The following is a 16,217-nucleotide window of genomic DNA, read 5'->3' as shown; positions in this document are numbered from 1 at the left end:
GATGTTACACTAGATATTATCAGGAAGAAGGGAGAGCAAGCCACTGGTGAAGCAGCATTGGGGTTCTTATACTTTCTAGTTTCACCCTTAACTACGTAATGCAGAGGAAGCAGCGTAGTCAATCACCGATTTTCTGGATAGGACTTTTGTACTCTGATTCATATGCCTCTTCTTTTCTATTTGCCTACAAGATCTTTTGGCTTTGGACATAAAGAACTGGAGTTTAAAGGACTCTAGTTTTAAAGGATTGACATAAGCAGCTGTAAGGTACTGATGAATATAGATGGAATTGGGAAATAAGTAACTGGACAACAGCCATAGGTTATGGTAGTAGGCGGTACATGACTTGCAGGTGAAACAGGGACTTGCCCAGTCACCAGGGTAGAATGAGGATTCAAACCTACATCTCCCACATCCTAGTCCAACACTTTTATCACTACACTGCTGTCTACATAAGGACACTACAGCCCTTTACTGGAAAGAATGGTTCATTGGGGAAATGTCATTAAATTTGCTGCTTCAGCCAGAAATGCTGTGGAATATGGAAAAGCTACTGTTCATTTATATATGTTAATCTTAATAAATTGCATATTTGATATTTATTTCCTGACTAATACTGAACTCAAAATAGGGAATAAAGGCATCCAGGTGGTAGAAAAACCAGCCAAGTTGATTAAAGTCCAGTCAGGTGGCAACTTTAAATTGGATCAACATTTTAGAAACAGGACATGCTGGAAACAATAAGCATGGGTGTACAGCAGAGCCTTGATGTTCAGAAAAACTTTAAAATCAGTGGAAATTCTAAAATCAGGGGAATCTGATCGGATTAGGGAAACCAGGAATATGAGAATCAGTCAGATTGACCTAGCTGTTTGGTCTTTGACACACATGTCATCAACCAAGTTGAATGGCTAATAAAACCAACTGGATTCTTTTGGGGGGTGTAATCTGCCAGTTGAGACAGAAAAACAATAAACTGATCCCAAGCTTAGATTGAGAATACACATTTAAGCAAGAAGCCAGGATGGCTGTAGCCAGTGTCTCCCCTTACCCTTCCAGGCATGCATGACATCAGGTTGTTTATAGGAGACAACAGCAGGGAGTCCACAGACACATTCACAACTGCCTCCAAGTTTTCACTCATACCCTCTAGTTCAAAGGCTGCAGCTTATTCCTTAGAATAAAGAATTTTGCAACAAGTGCTGATATTTAGCACATCAAACACAATCTGAGTTTGTTGTGTTTAAAGAACACTCACCAATAGACAAATTAAAGGGACTAGGGAAATTTACTCCATCAGCTTTGTGTTTGCAACCTCCTGTTCTGCCTCCTTTACAGCATAGGGAGGCCCTATCCTGCCCTGCTGCAGTGAGGCTTTACCTGTTTTGTCACAGAGAAACTAAGCGTTCAGCAATTCTCTTGATTTTGACTTTTAAAAAATACCAAATGCTGAAACTGAGATATCTTCTGTTCCAAGCATATGCTTTACCCCAAGTCACACAACTACTCTTCCATTCTTATTTAAATTTAGAAGTGTAGCACAGAGAGAGAGAGAGAGAGAGAGAGAGAGAGAAAAGGCGTGTACTTAACTGTCACTTGATTCAAAAACATAACAGTCATTGTACTGAAAGTTTATTATTGCAAAACTGAATCCAGAATAAACTCCAGCTTCACTTGTCATTGAATCACTTCAAAACAGCAAAAACTGATAGAAGAGCATTGCATTTATTATGCTTTTGAAGCATACTCATTCCAATACAAAGAATTGAAGTTGCTCTTTTTATTTATTACAAATGCCTTTGCAAAAAGGACAGTTAAAATGCACATGTAAGAAATACATAAATATTAGTCATAAATTCAGGAACAAAGTGTTGGTCTCCTAACTGTGGAAATAAAGGCTCAGTTGTCACTGAGGTAGCAAACTGTATCTGGGCTGTACTTCTTTAGATCGCAAGTGAGGCCTTGCATGATTGAATGTTCTTACACACAAATTCTCTGCAAAGGAAAACTAGCGCATTAGAGAGATCCCTAGTGTCTCTAAAATCTTGGTTTATATGTGAAGTTTTAAAATATTCAATCATGTGAGTCCCCATCTTCAGTCTGATATAGCCCAGATAAAGACTTATTACCTAGATGAGAACTAGATCTATGATTCTGAACGCTATTCACATCAAAAAGTGCATATGTTTCACATAAGATAGATAGATAGATAAATATTTACAATTCATGCGTGGGCAGCACTGTCAAAGTCTCTAGTCTCCTCTTCTTACATTTCATATAAAAGGAGAACTGTAAGTCACAGAAATCCTAGAACTCAGAATTCATGGGATGCATTCTAGAATAAAAGCAACTTTTGTGATGATTCAGACAACCATTTCCCCCTCCATTGTGTCAATCCTTCCTGCCATGGTTGTTGAGAGCTTCATGGAACTGGATTTCCAAATGGGAGATGAACTCTGCAATCATTCCATTTTTGATAAACTGGGGGGGGGGGAACTCTAGCTTTTTGAAATACAGTGGCCATTATTTTGGGCCCCAGGAAAGCATAGTGATCCATCAGTAGCTGCAAAGTCAGTGTTTGTCAGTTCACGTTTGGCTTACTCTGCACACAAGCTACTGTGATGCCACAAACATGTGAGAAAATATTAGTGTGAAACAGACTATATGAAATAGCTGGCAGACATTGCAATGATGGCAGGTGCATTTTTTCCATTTGCAATAATCATGGAAATAGCTGTAACCATATCCATTAAAAATACAGGCTACATGAATGATTCTCCATAAGCCTGAGGGCACCATCATGGCTAATGAGTGACTACCACTGCTTACATGAGGGCACACTGACTTGGCAAAACGGCCCAGTGTGATGGAGGAAACTGGCCTTTTACATGATACTGTAATCTGACCTGTTGATGTTTGCAAAGTGTCTTCAAAACGGGAAAAAATGCTTACAGGTAACTTACAAAGCTTTAGAAGTAAACTGTAAAGCCACCAAGGTTTACAATCTAAGCTTAAAGAGCGCACTATATTAATCAGATGGCCACCTGACCTTAACAGTCAATCCCTTTAAAGCAGCAGAGAAGAGTAAAACCCTCTACACATTGCAGATTGTAGCTACATGCCCTACATCACATAGGACTGGATATAAAGGAGGTATGAAGTATACAACTTTAGCGTAGTAAAAACATATTCCAAATGAGTACCAATTTGTATCAGAATGATGGAGAAATGGAACATGTGTCCAGAACAAACAAAGAAAAAGATCTGGATACATCTGATCTACGTAAAGAAAACTTTTTGGGATATTCCAAGAAAAAATGCTTCTATACCTTGAAATTTGATCATCAGTTAACAAACTCAAGAACCTGAAAGGTCAAGTATCCGGATTAGTCTATTGGAAGACAGTTACAGGTAGTGGTCAAGAAGTTCTTGGTTTATCTTTGATGCCCCCTGTTCCGTCTCCGGGTGTTATTGGAAGAGGGGCTTTCTCTTCTGGAGCAATAATGCTTGGTGACCACTTGTCTGCATTGTTCACATTTCACTGTGCAACACCAGTGGAATTTGCAGTTGCAGCTGGTGACAAGTTCTATCCTTTTCTCCTCCATCTTAAGGCCACACTCCACGCAAAGTCTTCTGCAACTCCTCTTCTCCCACTGGGACAAGTTTTTACCACTCTGCAGGCACTCTCGTCCCTCTGTGCCATGGAGGCCCAAGCTGATGTTTCTGATGCAGTAGTCAGGAGAATCCTCTAGGAAAACAAGTTCATTGGCTAATAGAGCACTGAAGGCCCCTGCAGTGATCCCGCGACTTTCTGCACTGTTTCCAGCTCTTATCCGCCTCTTGTCTACCTCCATCTTCTGAGCCTTGTGATATTTCATCTTCAGGTGACTTCCAATTTCTCGAAAGCCTGCAAGCTGGAGCCAGCAAGTTTGGATGCTGCAACTCCCAGATACCCCATGACACTTGCAAGTTTTTTTCATTGTTGCTTTCACAGCCTTTGGAGAGATATAGAAGAGCAATTAGAGCATCATACTACCAAACAAGTTTGTTTCAGTTAACCTGCATAGTAGACTAGTTAACTTAAAAATCTAATCACTTACTGAAATTTAAAAATAGCTATAATCTAGCAATGTATGAGTTGAAATAGCAAGATCAACATGAAGCTTCTCACTGTGTTGGGTCCATGTTACTGTTCAAACCACAATGAACAAAACAGCAATATTAAGTACATGTACATATATTATACACCATTTAATTCTCAAAATTAACCAATTAGTTCTCACAACATAGAATTAGGGTTGCCAGGTCCAGATTGGGAAATTCCTGGAGATTTGGGGGGGTGGAGCCTGGAGAGGGGAGGGTTTGAGGAGGGGAGGGGCCTCAGAATGGTATAATGCCATAGAGTCCACCCTCCAAAGCAGCCATTTTCTCCAGAGGAACTGATCTCTGTTACCTGGAGATCAGTTGTGATTCTGGGAGATTTCCAGCCACCACCTGGAGGCTGGAAACCCTACATAGAATAGATAGGAAGAAAGGTCACCCAGTGATATTGCTGATTGAGAAGCAATTTGAACCTGGGGTCACTGTGGTTTAAGAGCCACATTCTAGTCAGCTCATGTTGGCATAAGCAAGAATTATGAATGAGACACCTGCATACCTTATAGACAATATCCCTTCAACTGATGATGAAGGTGAAAGTAGCTGCAATGGATGCTTAGCCAAATAGACACTTATTTCTCACCTTTCCCTATCCATTATTTGTGTCTAAAAGCCTAAAATAACACCAAGAACCTCTCGATGGCTGAATCCACACTTACTGGCATAGTGCGAAACAGTCGGAATAATAGTGCCTTCCTGGCGCGATTTCTGACATCATCACGCCACGAGTGCCGTAATTACATCAGAAATCATGCCAGGAAGGCGCTATCATTCTGACTGTTTCACGCTATGCCGATAAGTGTGGATTCAGCCAATGTCTTAATATCAATTGAATTTCCAAGAATCATAAATCAAATAAATTTTTTTACCAGAATGTAAATACAAATCACAGTATTGAAATGAACTGAGTATGACGGATGACAGACCTGGGCTAAAGTCTCTGCTCTGCCCAAAGAGTGAATTCGATTTCCTTGGCCACCACTACCTGGAAAATGAGGACATTGCTTGGAGGGTGAATGGGATCAGTGTTAAAAGACACCCCATCCTAATAGGCTAAAGAAACAATGAATAATAAATTAAAATGTCCCAAGGATAAGAACGTGGGAGAAGAGTTATAGATAAGATTGTCAGGACAGCAGCCATACTTGTGTTTACCCCAGTCTGGTCCTTAGGGATGGTGTTAGAGAAGAAGTGACCATTTGGTAAATACTTTTCAGTCTCTCTATTTCCAGGTATGTGGAAAGCTTTCCAAATAGAAATATATGGCCTGGTCCTGTGTATATTGAGTGTTATGCGCCATCAAGTTGCTTCCAACTTATGAATCAATGACCTTTAAAACCTTCTATCAACTGAAGTCCATCACTTCCTTTTTGACTCAATCCATTTCATATTGGGTCTTCCTCTTTTCCTATTGTCTTCATATTTTCATAGCATTACTAAGAACAAATCCTATTCTTAAAGATTTTCACAAGATTCTTGTTTTTAAACTGCCAAGAGGATATGATGGGACTTGTCCAAGGGCACTCACTTATAGCGACCCTATGAATGAATGAATGACCTCTAAAACAGCCTATGAATGAATGACCTCTAAAACCTTCACAGGGCCAGGGCTAGTAAACCAGGTTCATCTACCGCTAGATTTTAATAGATAATAGCCAATGATTTTGGCCAGAGGTGAAATTATCTGGTGCCCATGTTGCTAAAAAAGTTGATGTCTTTGTAATATATAATTGTATTTGTTTGTTGTTTGACAAGGTAGGAAGTACATTTTTGTTTAATAATTAAAAGTGGTAAATGTGTAAGAAAGCAATTTAGAAGTCACAGCCCCTTAAAATGCCAACCTTAGCATCAGGTTTACTTCTAAAAGTAAAGGGCAAATTGATAAGTCTAGAGTTGATCTAGAGTTAGAAAGAAACTCTGTTTTTTTTCTAATCCCTATCCCTAACCATCCTTCAAGCTGAGCAACCTGAGCTGAGCAGTCAGCCCACGCAGTCAATGAAATAACTCTTTTCGAGAGCCCTACAGAATTGCCCTTTAAGGCTGCATCACCTTCTAAGGAAGTATATTTGACCCGAAGAACAAGTTTTACTTACCTGCCTTCCAGCCTCATTGTTGTGCAAATTCATTAATGCTCTGGCATCATGACCGGTCTCCAAAGCATCCACAAAGAGTTTAGAAATTCTCTCGCCAAAATCTACATTATCACTGCAGCCTCCCCAAACCCAGCCTCTTCCACCTGGGAGGGAAAAAAATTACAGGATTTGCAAATAGCTCTGAGCAGAATTGTCACTGCTAGCCTGGAGTTGGATTTGGGTGCAGCCACATGTCCCTAAGGAAAGTGAACCTGGACTGATAGAGGAGGCAGTGTGTGCTTGTGAGGGATTGGAGAAGAATTAAAGTGAATTTCTATTATTGTTAAGAGCATATGCAGTTCTCTAGGTCAAATTGTGCCTTGTGGTTCTGGAAAGCCAGACTGACAACAAGAAGAGAGCAGCAGAATCAAACTTTCCGTGTTTTCTGCTATAAAGTATGCAGCCTTTTGACATAACTCCTGAGTCCTGTTCCTGTACTGAAATTAGCAGGTGTAGCTGAAAACAGTCTTTCCCAGTTTATTCCCACTTTCACCTCCCTTACTGCCCTTTGTTGTCTGCCTGAAGTCAAACTTTAAACTATGAGGTTCTTAGGGCAGGGAATTGTCTTTTTATGCCTTTTAAAGCATTGATGATACCATATTTATTTATTTATTTATATACAGTATTTGTTTATTGAGAGTCACTGTGGTATGGTGATTAGAAAGTCAGGCTACAGAAACAGCCATTCAAACCTCCACTTATGCCACAGAAGTTACCGAGTAAGTCACTCACTCCAGCAGAGCATTATCCTGAGAAAGCCCAAACTCACCCACACGCCCATTTCTCGAATCATCACAACCACAGTTCTCGAAGTCCCCCATGCTGCAGTTCCTGGTGAGGGTGTACATTACCCCAGCTGAGCTGATGGCATGAACAAAAGAAGTCTCCTTGGTAGCTGTAGTCAGAGAAGAGAGAAGCATCAGAAGCCTGAAGCTCTTCATCACATTTATTTCTCTCACAGCTCACCTGTTTATGTTCCATAATGACTGAGAAGATGGCCTTGCTAAAATGGATTGTTCACAAGATCAAGGGCTACAAGATGTTAGGATGTAAAACCAAGGGATAAAAGTGAAAAACAAGTGAAGAAATGAAAGCCCAAGGTTTCATTTTCTCTTTTCCAGGCTTGTATGATAAGATATAGAGTCAAACACAATAATGTGTCTGCGTTGTGTTTAGATCCGTTTTGACATCCTGCAAATTAGGTGACATGTATGTTACCACTCACAGAGTCACAGAAAAACAGTTCAGTGTATCCACTTCCCCCAGATCATGTGTAGTTTTATAAACCTCACCTGTCTTCTAAACTAAAGGACTGAACTCTCTGCTGGGTTTTTTACAAACCATTGATCATAATGGTTGTCCTTTTCTGATCTTTTCCTCAGCTCTAAACCTCTTTTACAAATCCATTAAAACTTGCGTATTGATTCGTATCACTATGTAGTAGATTGGTTTTTAGTTCCTGCACAATATGTGGCATACATATCAGTATGAAAACTGTCACAGAATATATACGTTAAGAAATTATTATTCATGTGTGCATGCACGGACACAAAACTGAATGGAGAAAAGTTCATAATCACAGCCTCCTGCTTAAGCTATTTGGTTGGTAAATCTATAATATTACGGTCTTGCTTTAGTGCCAGACTGTATAATGTTGACCACATTTTGGGTGGTAGGGTACACTGACATTAATATTTCAGGAAATCAATGCTTCAGAAAGTGTAGGGAATACTGGTTTCCAAAATCTACTGAAGAACAAGTGCACATTTACAAAGAAAAGAGATGCCTAGGTTCAAGTATATCTGGAAACATCATCCTTTGTTCTGAAAGTTTTCCTCTAATCCCACATGGCTCTTTGTAAGACGACTTGTGCAGATTTTTAAAATAGAAAGACGGCATATAATTTTTTTAAGACTAGTGGGGGGAAAGCATTCTGAACAGGTTACTTGATATTTTCATCTCTTCCTTCTGTACATATTCTAGGATTTAGCCATGGCATAGGAAACAGATGTCCTGGCAGAGCACTGATGACACCTGGCACAAGTGAAGCCTTGGATGTAGCACTTGCACATTTCTTCACAATTTTACCCCAACACATCTGCCAATAGGAAAGTGTATGTTTAAATCCACTTACCACTTCGAAGTCTGTTGTGAGTAGAGAGTTGAAGTGCACTCTCTGGGCAATTCCAGCGCTCCCAGGTAAACTGGTGCTTACACTCTTCAATCCCACTGTGGGCACCAATTGATACACTGGTAGAATATGTCAAATATGCCTTTAATAGATAAAACAAGTATCCCTTTACTCTCAAGCCTCCAAAACACCTTTGAGACATGATTTAAATTCTGTCTCCCTGCATGCTGCAGAGGTAGTCACTCTCAGTCCCATAAACATATCACTGGAGATGGTTACTCATTAAAGCCATCTATTTAAATGCACAATATGCAGGGGTGGGGGTGGAATTACCTTGGGTCCTGTCATCAAAAAGTTATTCACTGACCTAAAAAGGAAAAGAAAGAAAGAAAATACCTAACTGAAGAGCAGTTGAAAAGTACCATTTAAATACCCTGGTGGTAATGAGTCTTGAAGTCTTACCAAGCAGATGTGCTGAAAATAGCACTACATATCCCCACAGTGGTAAGGATGACAAAGGTCCCTCTCTTCATGGTGAAAACTGTATTCTGCTACCTAGCTTAAAAGATACACCAACAGGCTTTTCTGAATGAAGATAACTCAGCTCCTTTCCTATCTATGCCAAAAGAGAGGTGCTTGGTACAAGAAAAGTTGCAGGAGCCAAGATCGCAGTTATTTATAAGGTGAACTCCTGAACAGCAAAAAACCTTATTCATTTGCTGCCCAATGACTCTGTGTGATAAAGGAGCTTCTGATCCAATGGCTGACAAGATAGCAAAAGGAAACGCCTGATGCTGCACTTCAAAAGGCCGGGAACCGGCTTGCCATCTGAATCTCTTTAATGAGCCTGATGAAGAGCAAACTTGCCTAACAATAGACAACTTTGAATTCTATTCAGAGAGCTAAGATGCTCTTGCTTTCTCCTGAGAAAAAAAAGTCTTTTATCAGGGTCTCCCCCTCTCTATTTCACCTCTCCTATCACTCCTATCAGTCATTTTTACCATGGGGTCTCTGGAAAAAGCCACAAGGTTCTTAATTCCAACGAAGTCCCAATACCCATTACTAAAATACTCCAGAGCGAGTGTTTTGAAGATTAAAGCTTACAGTCTTGTTACAATGAACCTGAATTGTAAAAAAAAAAAAAAATCTCTTGGCTAAATTAAACAAGAAGCAGCACCCCCAAACTTAACAATAGAAGCTCCGTCTTTGGGCATGCTCTTTGGCAGCCCGAGCTCTGCCCGATGGATTCCTTCTTGTCATGCATCAGATACAGGGCTAGGGACTTGATTAGAAAAGCTGGCAATTCCCGGCCTTCTCAGCACATCTGTTCACTAATATTAACTTAAGTGGGTTGCAAGGAGCAATGAAAATGCATTTCACAGTCTGGTCTTGCATATGAAAAGTTTTAACACATTTTCTTGGGAGGGAACAATAGGGTTTTATTTTATTGTGGATTTAGAATAGCATGAAACCTTGAGCCACAAGGGAATAGTGAGATATAAGTATTTAAACAAACAAACGTGGTGAAGTTAATCGAATTTCTCACGCTCAAGCAAGAAGTAAACTGTTCCTACATTTATCCCGAAGGTATCACAGGATGGTTTGCCTTCTGATCCTGAGAAGATCCTAACAGGGTGGTGGTGGTGACAAGTTTTGGACTGAAGGTGAAGAAACAAATTTTAGTGCATATCTTGGGATACAAGATTCAAAGGCTGATGTATTCAAGTTAAAATGGGGGGAGGAGCTTGTATTTTAGAGAGCATTTGTCATGTTTTTGTTTTATAGTTCACTATAACCTTAGTGATATCAAAGGTGGATGAACATGCATCTTTTAAAAAGCAAATATATTTGTTCTTTTTTATATGTACCTAACACATGCATATCAAGTATTCTTGTTTGTTCAGAAATATAGACTTGGATCCAGTGATGTGTGAGCAGCTCTGCTTGCGCAAGCAGTGGCCCAAGCAAACAGAGAGTTTCAGTATAATTTTCAAAGAAATAACAATGATTCCTCGCACTATATCTTGTGCATCTGCAAAAGACTGTAGGGATACAACCACCACTTTCACTTTGTGCAAACAGATAGCAAGGAGCTTTCACTTGCACACGCAAATGTGGAAATATTCTGTGGGATCCAACCTCACATCCAAGCTTGATGGGGCATGTTCTCAGGTATGTGAAAAACAGTCCCATGTAGTGACAAGGTCTGAAAAAGAAGGATGGGAGTTAGGCAGTTTTCCTCTGCCATCTCTAAATGGTCATGTATTGTGTTCAGTTTGGGGCACCACAATTTAAGAAGGATATAGACAAGCTGGAACGTGTCCAGAGGAGGGCAACAAAGATGGTGAGGGGTCTGGAGACCAAGTCCTATGAGAAAAGGTTGAAGGAGCTTGGTATGCTTAGTCTGGAGAGGAGGTGACTGAGCGGTAATATGATAACCATTTTCAAGAACTTGAAGGGCTGTCATATAGAGGATGGTGCTGAGTTGTTTTCTGTTGCCCCAGAAGGTCAGACCAGAACTAATGGCTTGAAATTAAATCAAAAGAGTTTTCAGCTAAACATTAGGAAGAACTTCCTGACAGAGCAGTCCCGCAGTGGAACAGGCTTCCTTGGGAGGTGGTGGGCTTTCCTTCTTTGGAGGTTTTTAAGCATAGGCTAGATGGACATTTGACAGCAATGCTGATTCTGTGAACCTAGGCAGATCATGAGGGGTAGACAGGAAGGGTTACATCAGTGCTTACTTCTCATGGCCCCTTCTTACAGGCCCAGGGTAAAGCCGATCACCACTTTAGCATTTTGCCCAGGCCAATTTGGCTAGGGATCCTGGAGGTGTTTTGCCATCTTCTGGGCATGGAGCAGGGGTCACTAGGGGTGTGGAGGGGAAGGTAGTTAAGAATTTCCTGGGCTGTGCAAGGGGTTAGACTAGATGACCCTGGAGGTACCTTCCAACTCTATGATTCTATTATTCTGTGCAGTCCAATCCTATGCATGTTTGCTCAGAAATAAACCCTATAGAATTCACTTGGGTTTACTCTCAAGTAAGTGTCCCTAGGACTAAGAAGACCCATTGAATTTATTGCGACACACTTCTAATATGTGTGCTAAGCTTACAGATACATCTAATCCATGTTTACACAAAAGTAAAACCTACTGATTTCAATGAGACTTACTTCTGGGGACTGAAGTTGTGCAGCCTGATAACAAATGGTCTCCAGAGGCTTATGCCTAAGTAATTGGATTGCAGCATTAGTTTATTTTAAAGTATTTACTTTGAAATAGTTTGATCTGCTTTGCAGAATGATGGTTGTGTAGGATAAAATATTTTGAATTGAATACTCTAGTGCTTCTATTTGTTGGTTTGCTACCTCAATATTCCAGTATAACCATCAAATAGATTAGTGCTATTCTTAAGATTCCTGGCACCTACTTTGCTATATTTTTGGTGCCAGTCCAAGACATTTATTTTTATCCAATTTTGATGAAGGAGTTTTATATTTGTTAGTTGTTTTATGGTCTGCTTCTAGACCAAGAACTATATTTATTTATTTTATTTATATGCCACCTTTCTCACCAGTGAGGACTAAAGGTGACTTGCATAATTGTTTTCTCCTCCATTTTATCCCCATAAGAGCCCTATGAGGTAAGTTAGGGTGAGAGTGTTTGATTGACCCAAGGTCATCCAGCGAGCTTCCATTGCAGAGTGGGGGCCTGAAGTTGGTTCTGGTCTGACACTTGAACCTCTATACCATGCTGGTTTTGTGGATATTTTTAGGCTGCTCAATGATTGTTTTATTCCATTTTGTCAGGGGCTAGTTTTTAATACTGAGGGTTTTATGATTTTATGGAATTGTTTTTATTTGTGAGCCCTTTTGGGCCTGTCTGGGGAAGCATATAACTTCCCTTAATAAAATAAATAATGAAATCCTTTCCTTCATATAGCATAGCAGGCAATTTTCCTTTCCACACGTATCTGCTTCCTACATTTGTGAGATACATGATTATTATTATTATTTTGGTTATTATTATTATTTTGATTATTATTTTGATCAGGCATCTGATGAAGAGAACTTGATTCTCGAAAGCTTATGCTATAATAAAATTGGTTAGTCTTAAAGGTGCTACTGGACTCTTTTTGATTTTGCTACTACAGACTAACACGGCTAACTCCTCTGGATCTATGATTATTATATCAATTTTACACATGAGAAAATGAGTCTGAGTGACTTGTCAAAGTGATCCATTAAGCATATGGCCTTTGGGATTTAAACTCAGGGCTAAATCTGATAGACAATACTTGGCTGAACTCTTGAAACCACTGACTCCAGAGTAACCATACTGACCTCAGTTAAATTACTCCAGTAAAGAGTCTGAGTTAAGCATGCTGCCAAGGTCTTCTCAAACATGCAACATTCTTTATACAGAAGACACCGTTCCTCATAACATGTAGAGCTAAAGATGGCTTATTTCCTTGCTTATAAAGCATGTTAACAATGAAACATTGACCAAATTCTTATGGTATCTATTTCCATATTGTAGAACAAGTCATGGATGCTTAAGGCTCCTTTCCTCTGAAAGTACTTCCAGAATGTTCCCATGATACTGAATGACTAGAACCCACCCTCCAAACAAGTGGTCTAGAGTCCACAAAAATTACGCTGGAATAAAATTGTGTCACTCTTCAAGGAGCCACAAGACTCCTGTTTATTTTCCCTCTGAATGGTAATTCTCCCTTGACTCCAAGTTTATTAGCAAGCGATAAAAGAAACTTATCATCACCCAAGATCATGTGAAAGGGAAACCTGGAGCCAGTCTGGCAAAGCTGCAAACAAACATTTGCAATCAAAGGATTAAACTGTGGGTTAGTGAGAATGTAATGAATGCAAGATGCCTCTTAATGAGCACAGAGCTTTCTGCAGTGAGTGTATTCCTGCAGGGAAGACAAAACTCTGCTCTGAGTCATTCTCTTAATCATTACTGTCCCGGGAAGATAACAGTCCTTATAGAGAGCCACAAAAGGACTTCAATGTATAATAAAGTAATAAATAATAAAGTAATATAATATTTATAAATAAATAAATGGGAACATTGCTGCTAACTGGAAAATGGTTTTATATTTATTTATATATATTATATTTATATTTGTTATTATTTATGATCGAAATATTATGTTTGATTTTATTTACAGGAATCATACTTAGTAATTGTGTTTTCTTTAACACTGGCATTGCACAGGTGTTTTCCATAACAGACGTGTTTTGGGGAACCATTGTCTCAGTTATTTTTTCCTAGGTACATGTTCACAGGTGTTTGATGGTGTCCAGCTGCTTATGTCATTTTCCATGTTGACTGTGAGGCGTACAGAGGTATCTGTAGCCAATATGATTGTTCTCTAAAAGTGTGGAACTCCTTGAAGATTAGGCAGACCACCCTAGTTAGCCTGAAAATGGGTCAGTTTCACAAGTGCCCACTAGATAGTAAGAAGCTGGAGTGCAAAGGTGGCTTGTTCTTGGTGGCAAATAGAATTACCAGTGGTTGTTTTTTTTCTTGGCAATGCTCCTCTGCCTGCTGTATAAGGGAGACATGCAACAGCTGCCACCATTCCCAGCATGGTGATGCAGTGACTGGGAAGGCTTCAGCTTTTGAATTTCATGACACTGCTAAAGGCATAAGTGCCCTGCCAGGGAGAACAAAAGGTGGTAGCCCCTTGAAGAAACTGTCATGCTAAGGCCTATGCAAACATCCCTAGGAGTAATTTCTATTGAATTCTGTGGGACTTACTTCTGAGTAAACATGCTTAAGTTTAAACCAATATCAAACATTGGTTTGGATATATAGATAGCAAAGCGTCAGTAATAAGGCTTTGCATTGTGTTACATATGTTCCAACGTATAGCACAGTGGCAGGGAAAAAGGCCTGCCTGAAAACCATATTATAAGTAAGTAAAGCTGATAGAAACTTTGATCAAGTTTCGTGAGTGACACCTTTCAAATTCCCTTCTTGCTCCAGCATCAAGTCCTGCATTAAAGAGTCTTCACAATAAAAATCCTCCTGGAAAATTTGATTCTCCCTTCCTTGAAGCATATAACAAGGTCTTCTTTTATTGTGTTCGTCTACATGGTTTTCCGTAGAAGGCCAGAGTACATCCTCTGTGTGTGATGGCATATACTTTATTTGTATACAGAAACTCACAACCTGGTGGTGGTAGTGGGGATACTGGGGGACTCATTTCCCTTTAGTCTTTTGTTCTCCATATTAACCCCTTATAGTAATGCACAGCCAGAACAGATTCTCTCTGTGTAACATTCAGCAATAATCTGTAATCTTCCCACTTAAAAGGGCTATCATTGTACTCAACACGAACTGTCCCATCTAGTTATCATTTCCAGACTTGACCAAGTCTTAGGAAGTACAGCTTGCCACATTACTGAAAGAGCTGGATTCTGGCTCTTTGCCCTTATGATGAAATCTAAACTTTGTTGGGGACAGGTACAAAAAGCAGTAAGGTTCTTGGAGTGGCAGGTAATCACAAAAGGGAAAAGGGGACAAAAATTGGGGCATTAAGTGCTGAGCCAACATGGAGTAGGATCCTGTCAAACTAGGATCTTGGAGATCCGGGTTTGAATCTTCACTCTTCTATGGAAGCTAGCTGGGAGACCTTGGGACAGTCACTGGCCGCTTTCAAACATATTGGATAATGCACTTTCAGTGTACTTTAGCGATGGTTTGCAAGTGGATTTTCCTGTGTGAGGCCGTTTTCACACTGCTTACTGATTGAGCAAAACTCCCGGAATGACATGCCTTCCTGGTGCGATTTCCCATCATAACTCCGTTTATCGCAGGAAATCGTGCCAGGAAGGTGCATCGTTTTGGGAGTTTTGTGCAATCGGGTAAGTAGTGTGAAAACGGCCCGAAACAGGGAAGTCCATTTGCAAACCATCACTCAAGTGCATTGAAAGTGCTTTATCTAGTGTGTGTGAAAATAGCCACAAATCCTTAGCCTAACCTACCTCACAGGGTTGCTGTGATGATAGAGGAGAATGATATAAGCCACTTTGGGTCCCCTTTGTAGAGATAGGTGGGGAATAAATGAAGAAAATAAATAAAAGACGTTTCAACATATTGCTCTTCCTTACAGGTACAGTCTTGGAAGACTTATGAAGCAGCAGTTACAGCAGCAAAGAAACACTATCTTTCTGTAATGACTGCATCAGCTAATTCACATATATCCCAACTGTTTAAGATGTCTTGACATCTTTTAACCCCTAAATCTGAATCTTCACTGGTTCAAGAACAAACAATTAGCTGCAACACCTTTGCAAAGTTCTTTACTGATAAAATAGCTTCAATACGCTCTGATCTGGATGCCACGTTTTCAGTCTGGTTTTAGGCCAGGCTATGGGACAGAGATGGCCCTAGCGGCTCTAGTTGATAACTTCCGCCTAAATTTAGACAAAGGCCATGCTTGATTATTGCTTCTCTTAGATTTATCTGCAGCCTTCAACACAGCAGACCATGCCATTCTGTTGAAGCATTTGGAGGCAAAAGCAGGTATCAGAGGATGTGTCTTGGACATTTAAATCGTTCCTCATGGGATGAACTCAAAGGGTTACTATTGGAAACCAGCTATCCTCAGAGTGGGAATTATCTTGTGGGGCTCCTTAAGGTGTAATCTTATTCCCCGTGTTATTCAACCTCTATGTTGAGAAGTCTTTAGGAGAACTCATCCGTAGTTATGGAATTGGATTCCACCAAAATGCAGATGATACCCAGCTCTATAACTTGTTATCCAAACCCCA

General features: G+C 40.0%; 1 protein-coding gene across 1 annotated transcript; it reads right to left on the bottom strand.

The window, feature by feature from the left end:
• Positions 1 to 3,434: 3,434 nt before the first annotated feature.
• On the bottom strand, positions 3,435 to 8,954 carry WNT8A (Wnt family member 8A). The gene is made up of 6 exons (XM_054978093.1): positions 8,884 to 8,954; positions 8,755 to 8,788; positions 8,425 to 8,563; positions 7,060 to 7,185; positions 6,252 to 6,394; positions 3,435 to 3,995 (listed from the first exon to the last, which is right to left on the bottom strand). The coding sequence occupies exons 1-6, from the start codon at positions 8,952 to 8,954 to the stop codon at positions 3,435 to 3,437; spliced, it is 1,074 nt and encodes a 357-aa protein (XP_054834068.1).
• Between the last annotated feature and the right edge of the window lie 7,263 nt (positions 8,955 to 16,217).

This window comes from Eublepharis macularius, chromosome 4 (assembly GCF_028583425.1).
Source record: "Eublepharis macularius isolate TG4126 chromosome 4, MPM_Emac_v1.0, whole genome shotgun sequence".
In the NCBI taxonomy this organism is placed as follows: domain Eukaryota; kingdom Metazoa; phylum Chordata; class Lepidosauria; order Squamata; family Eublepharidae; genus Eublepharis; species Eublepharis macularius.
The sequence above is the reverse complement of the archived record's forward strand: the minus strand, read 5'-3'. Positions and strand labels throughout refer to the sequence as shown.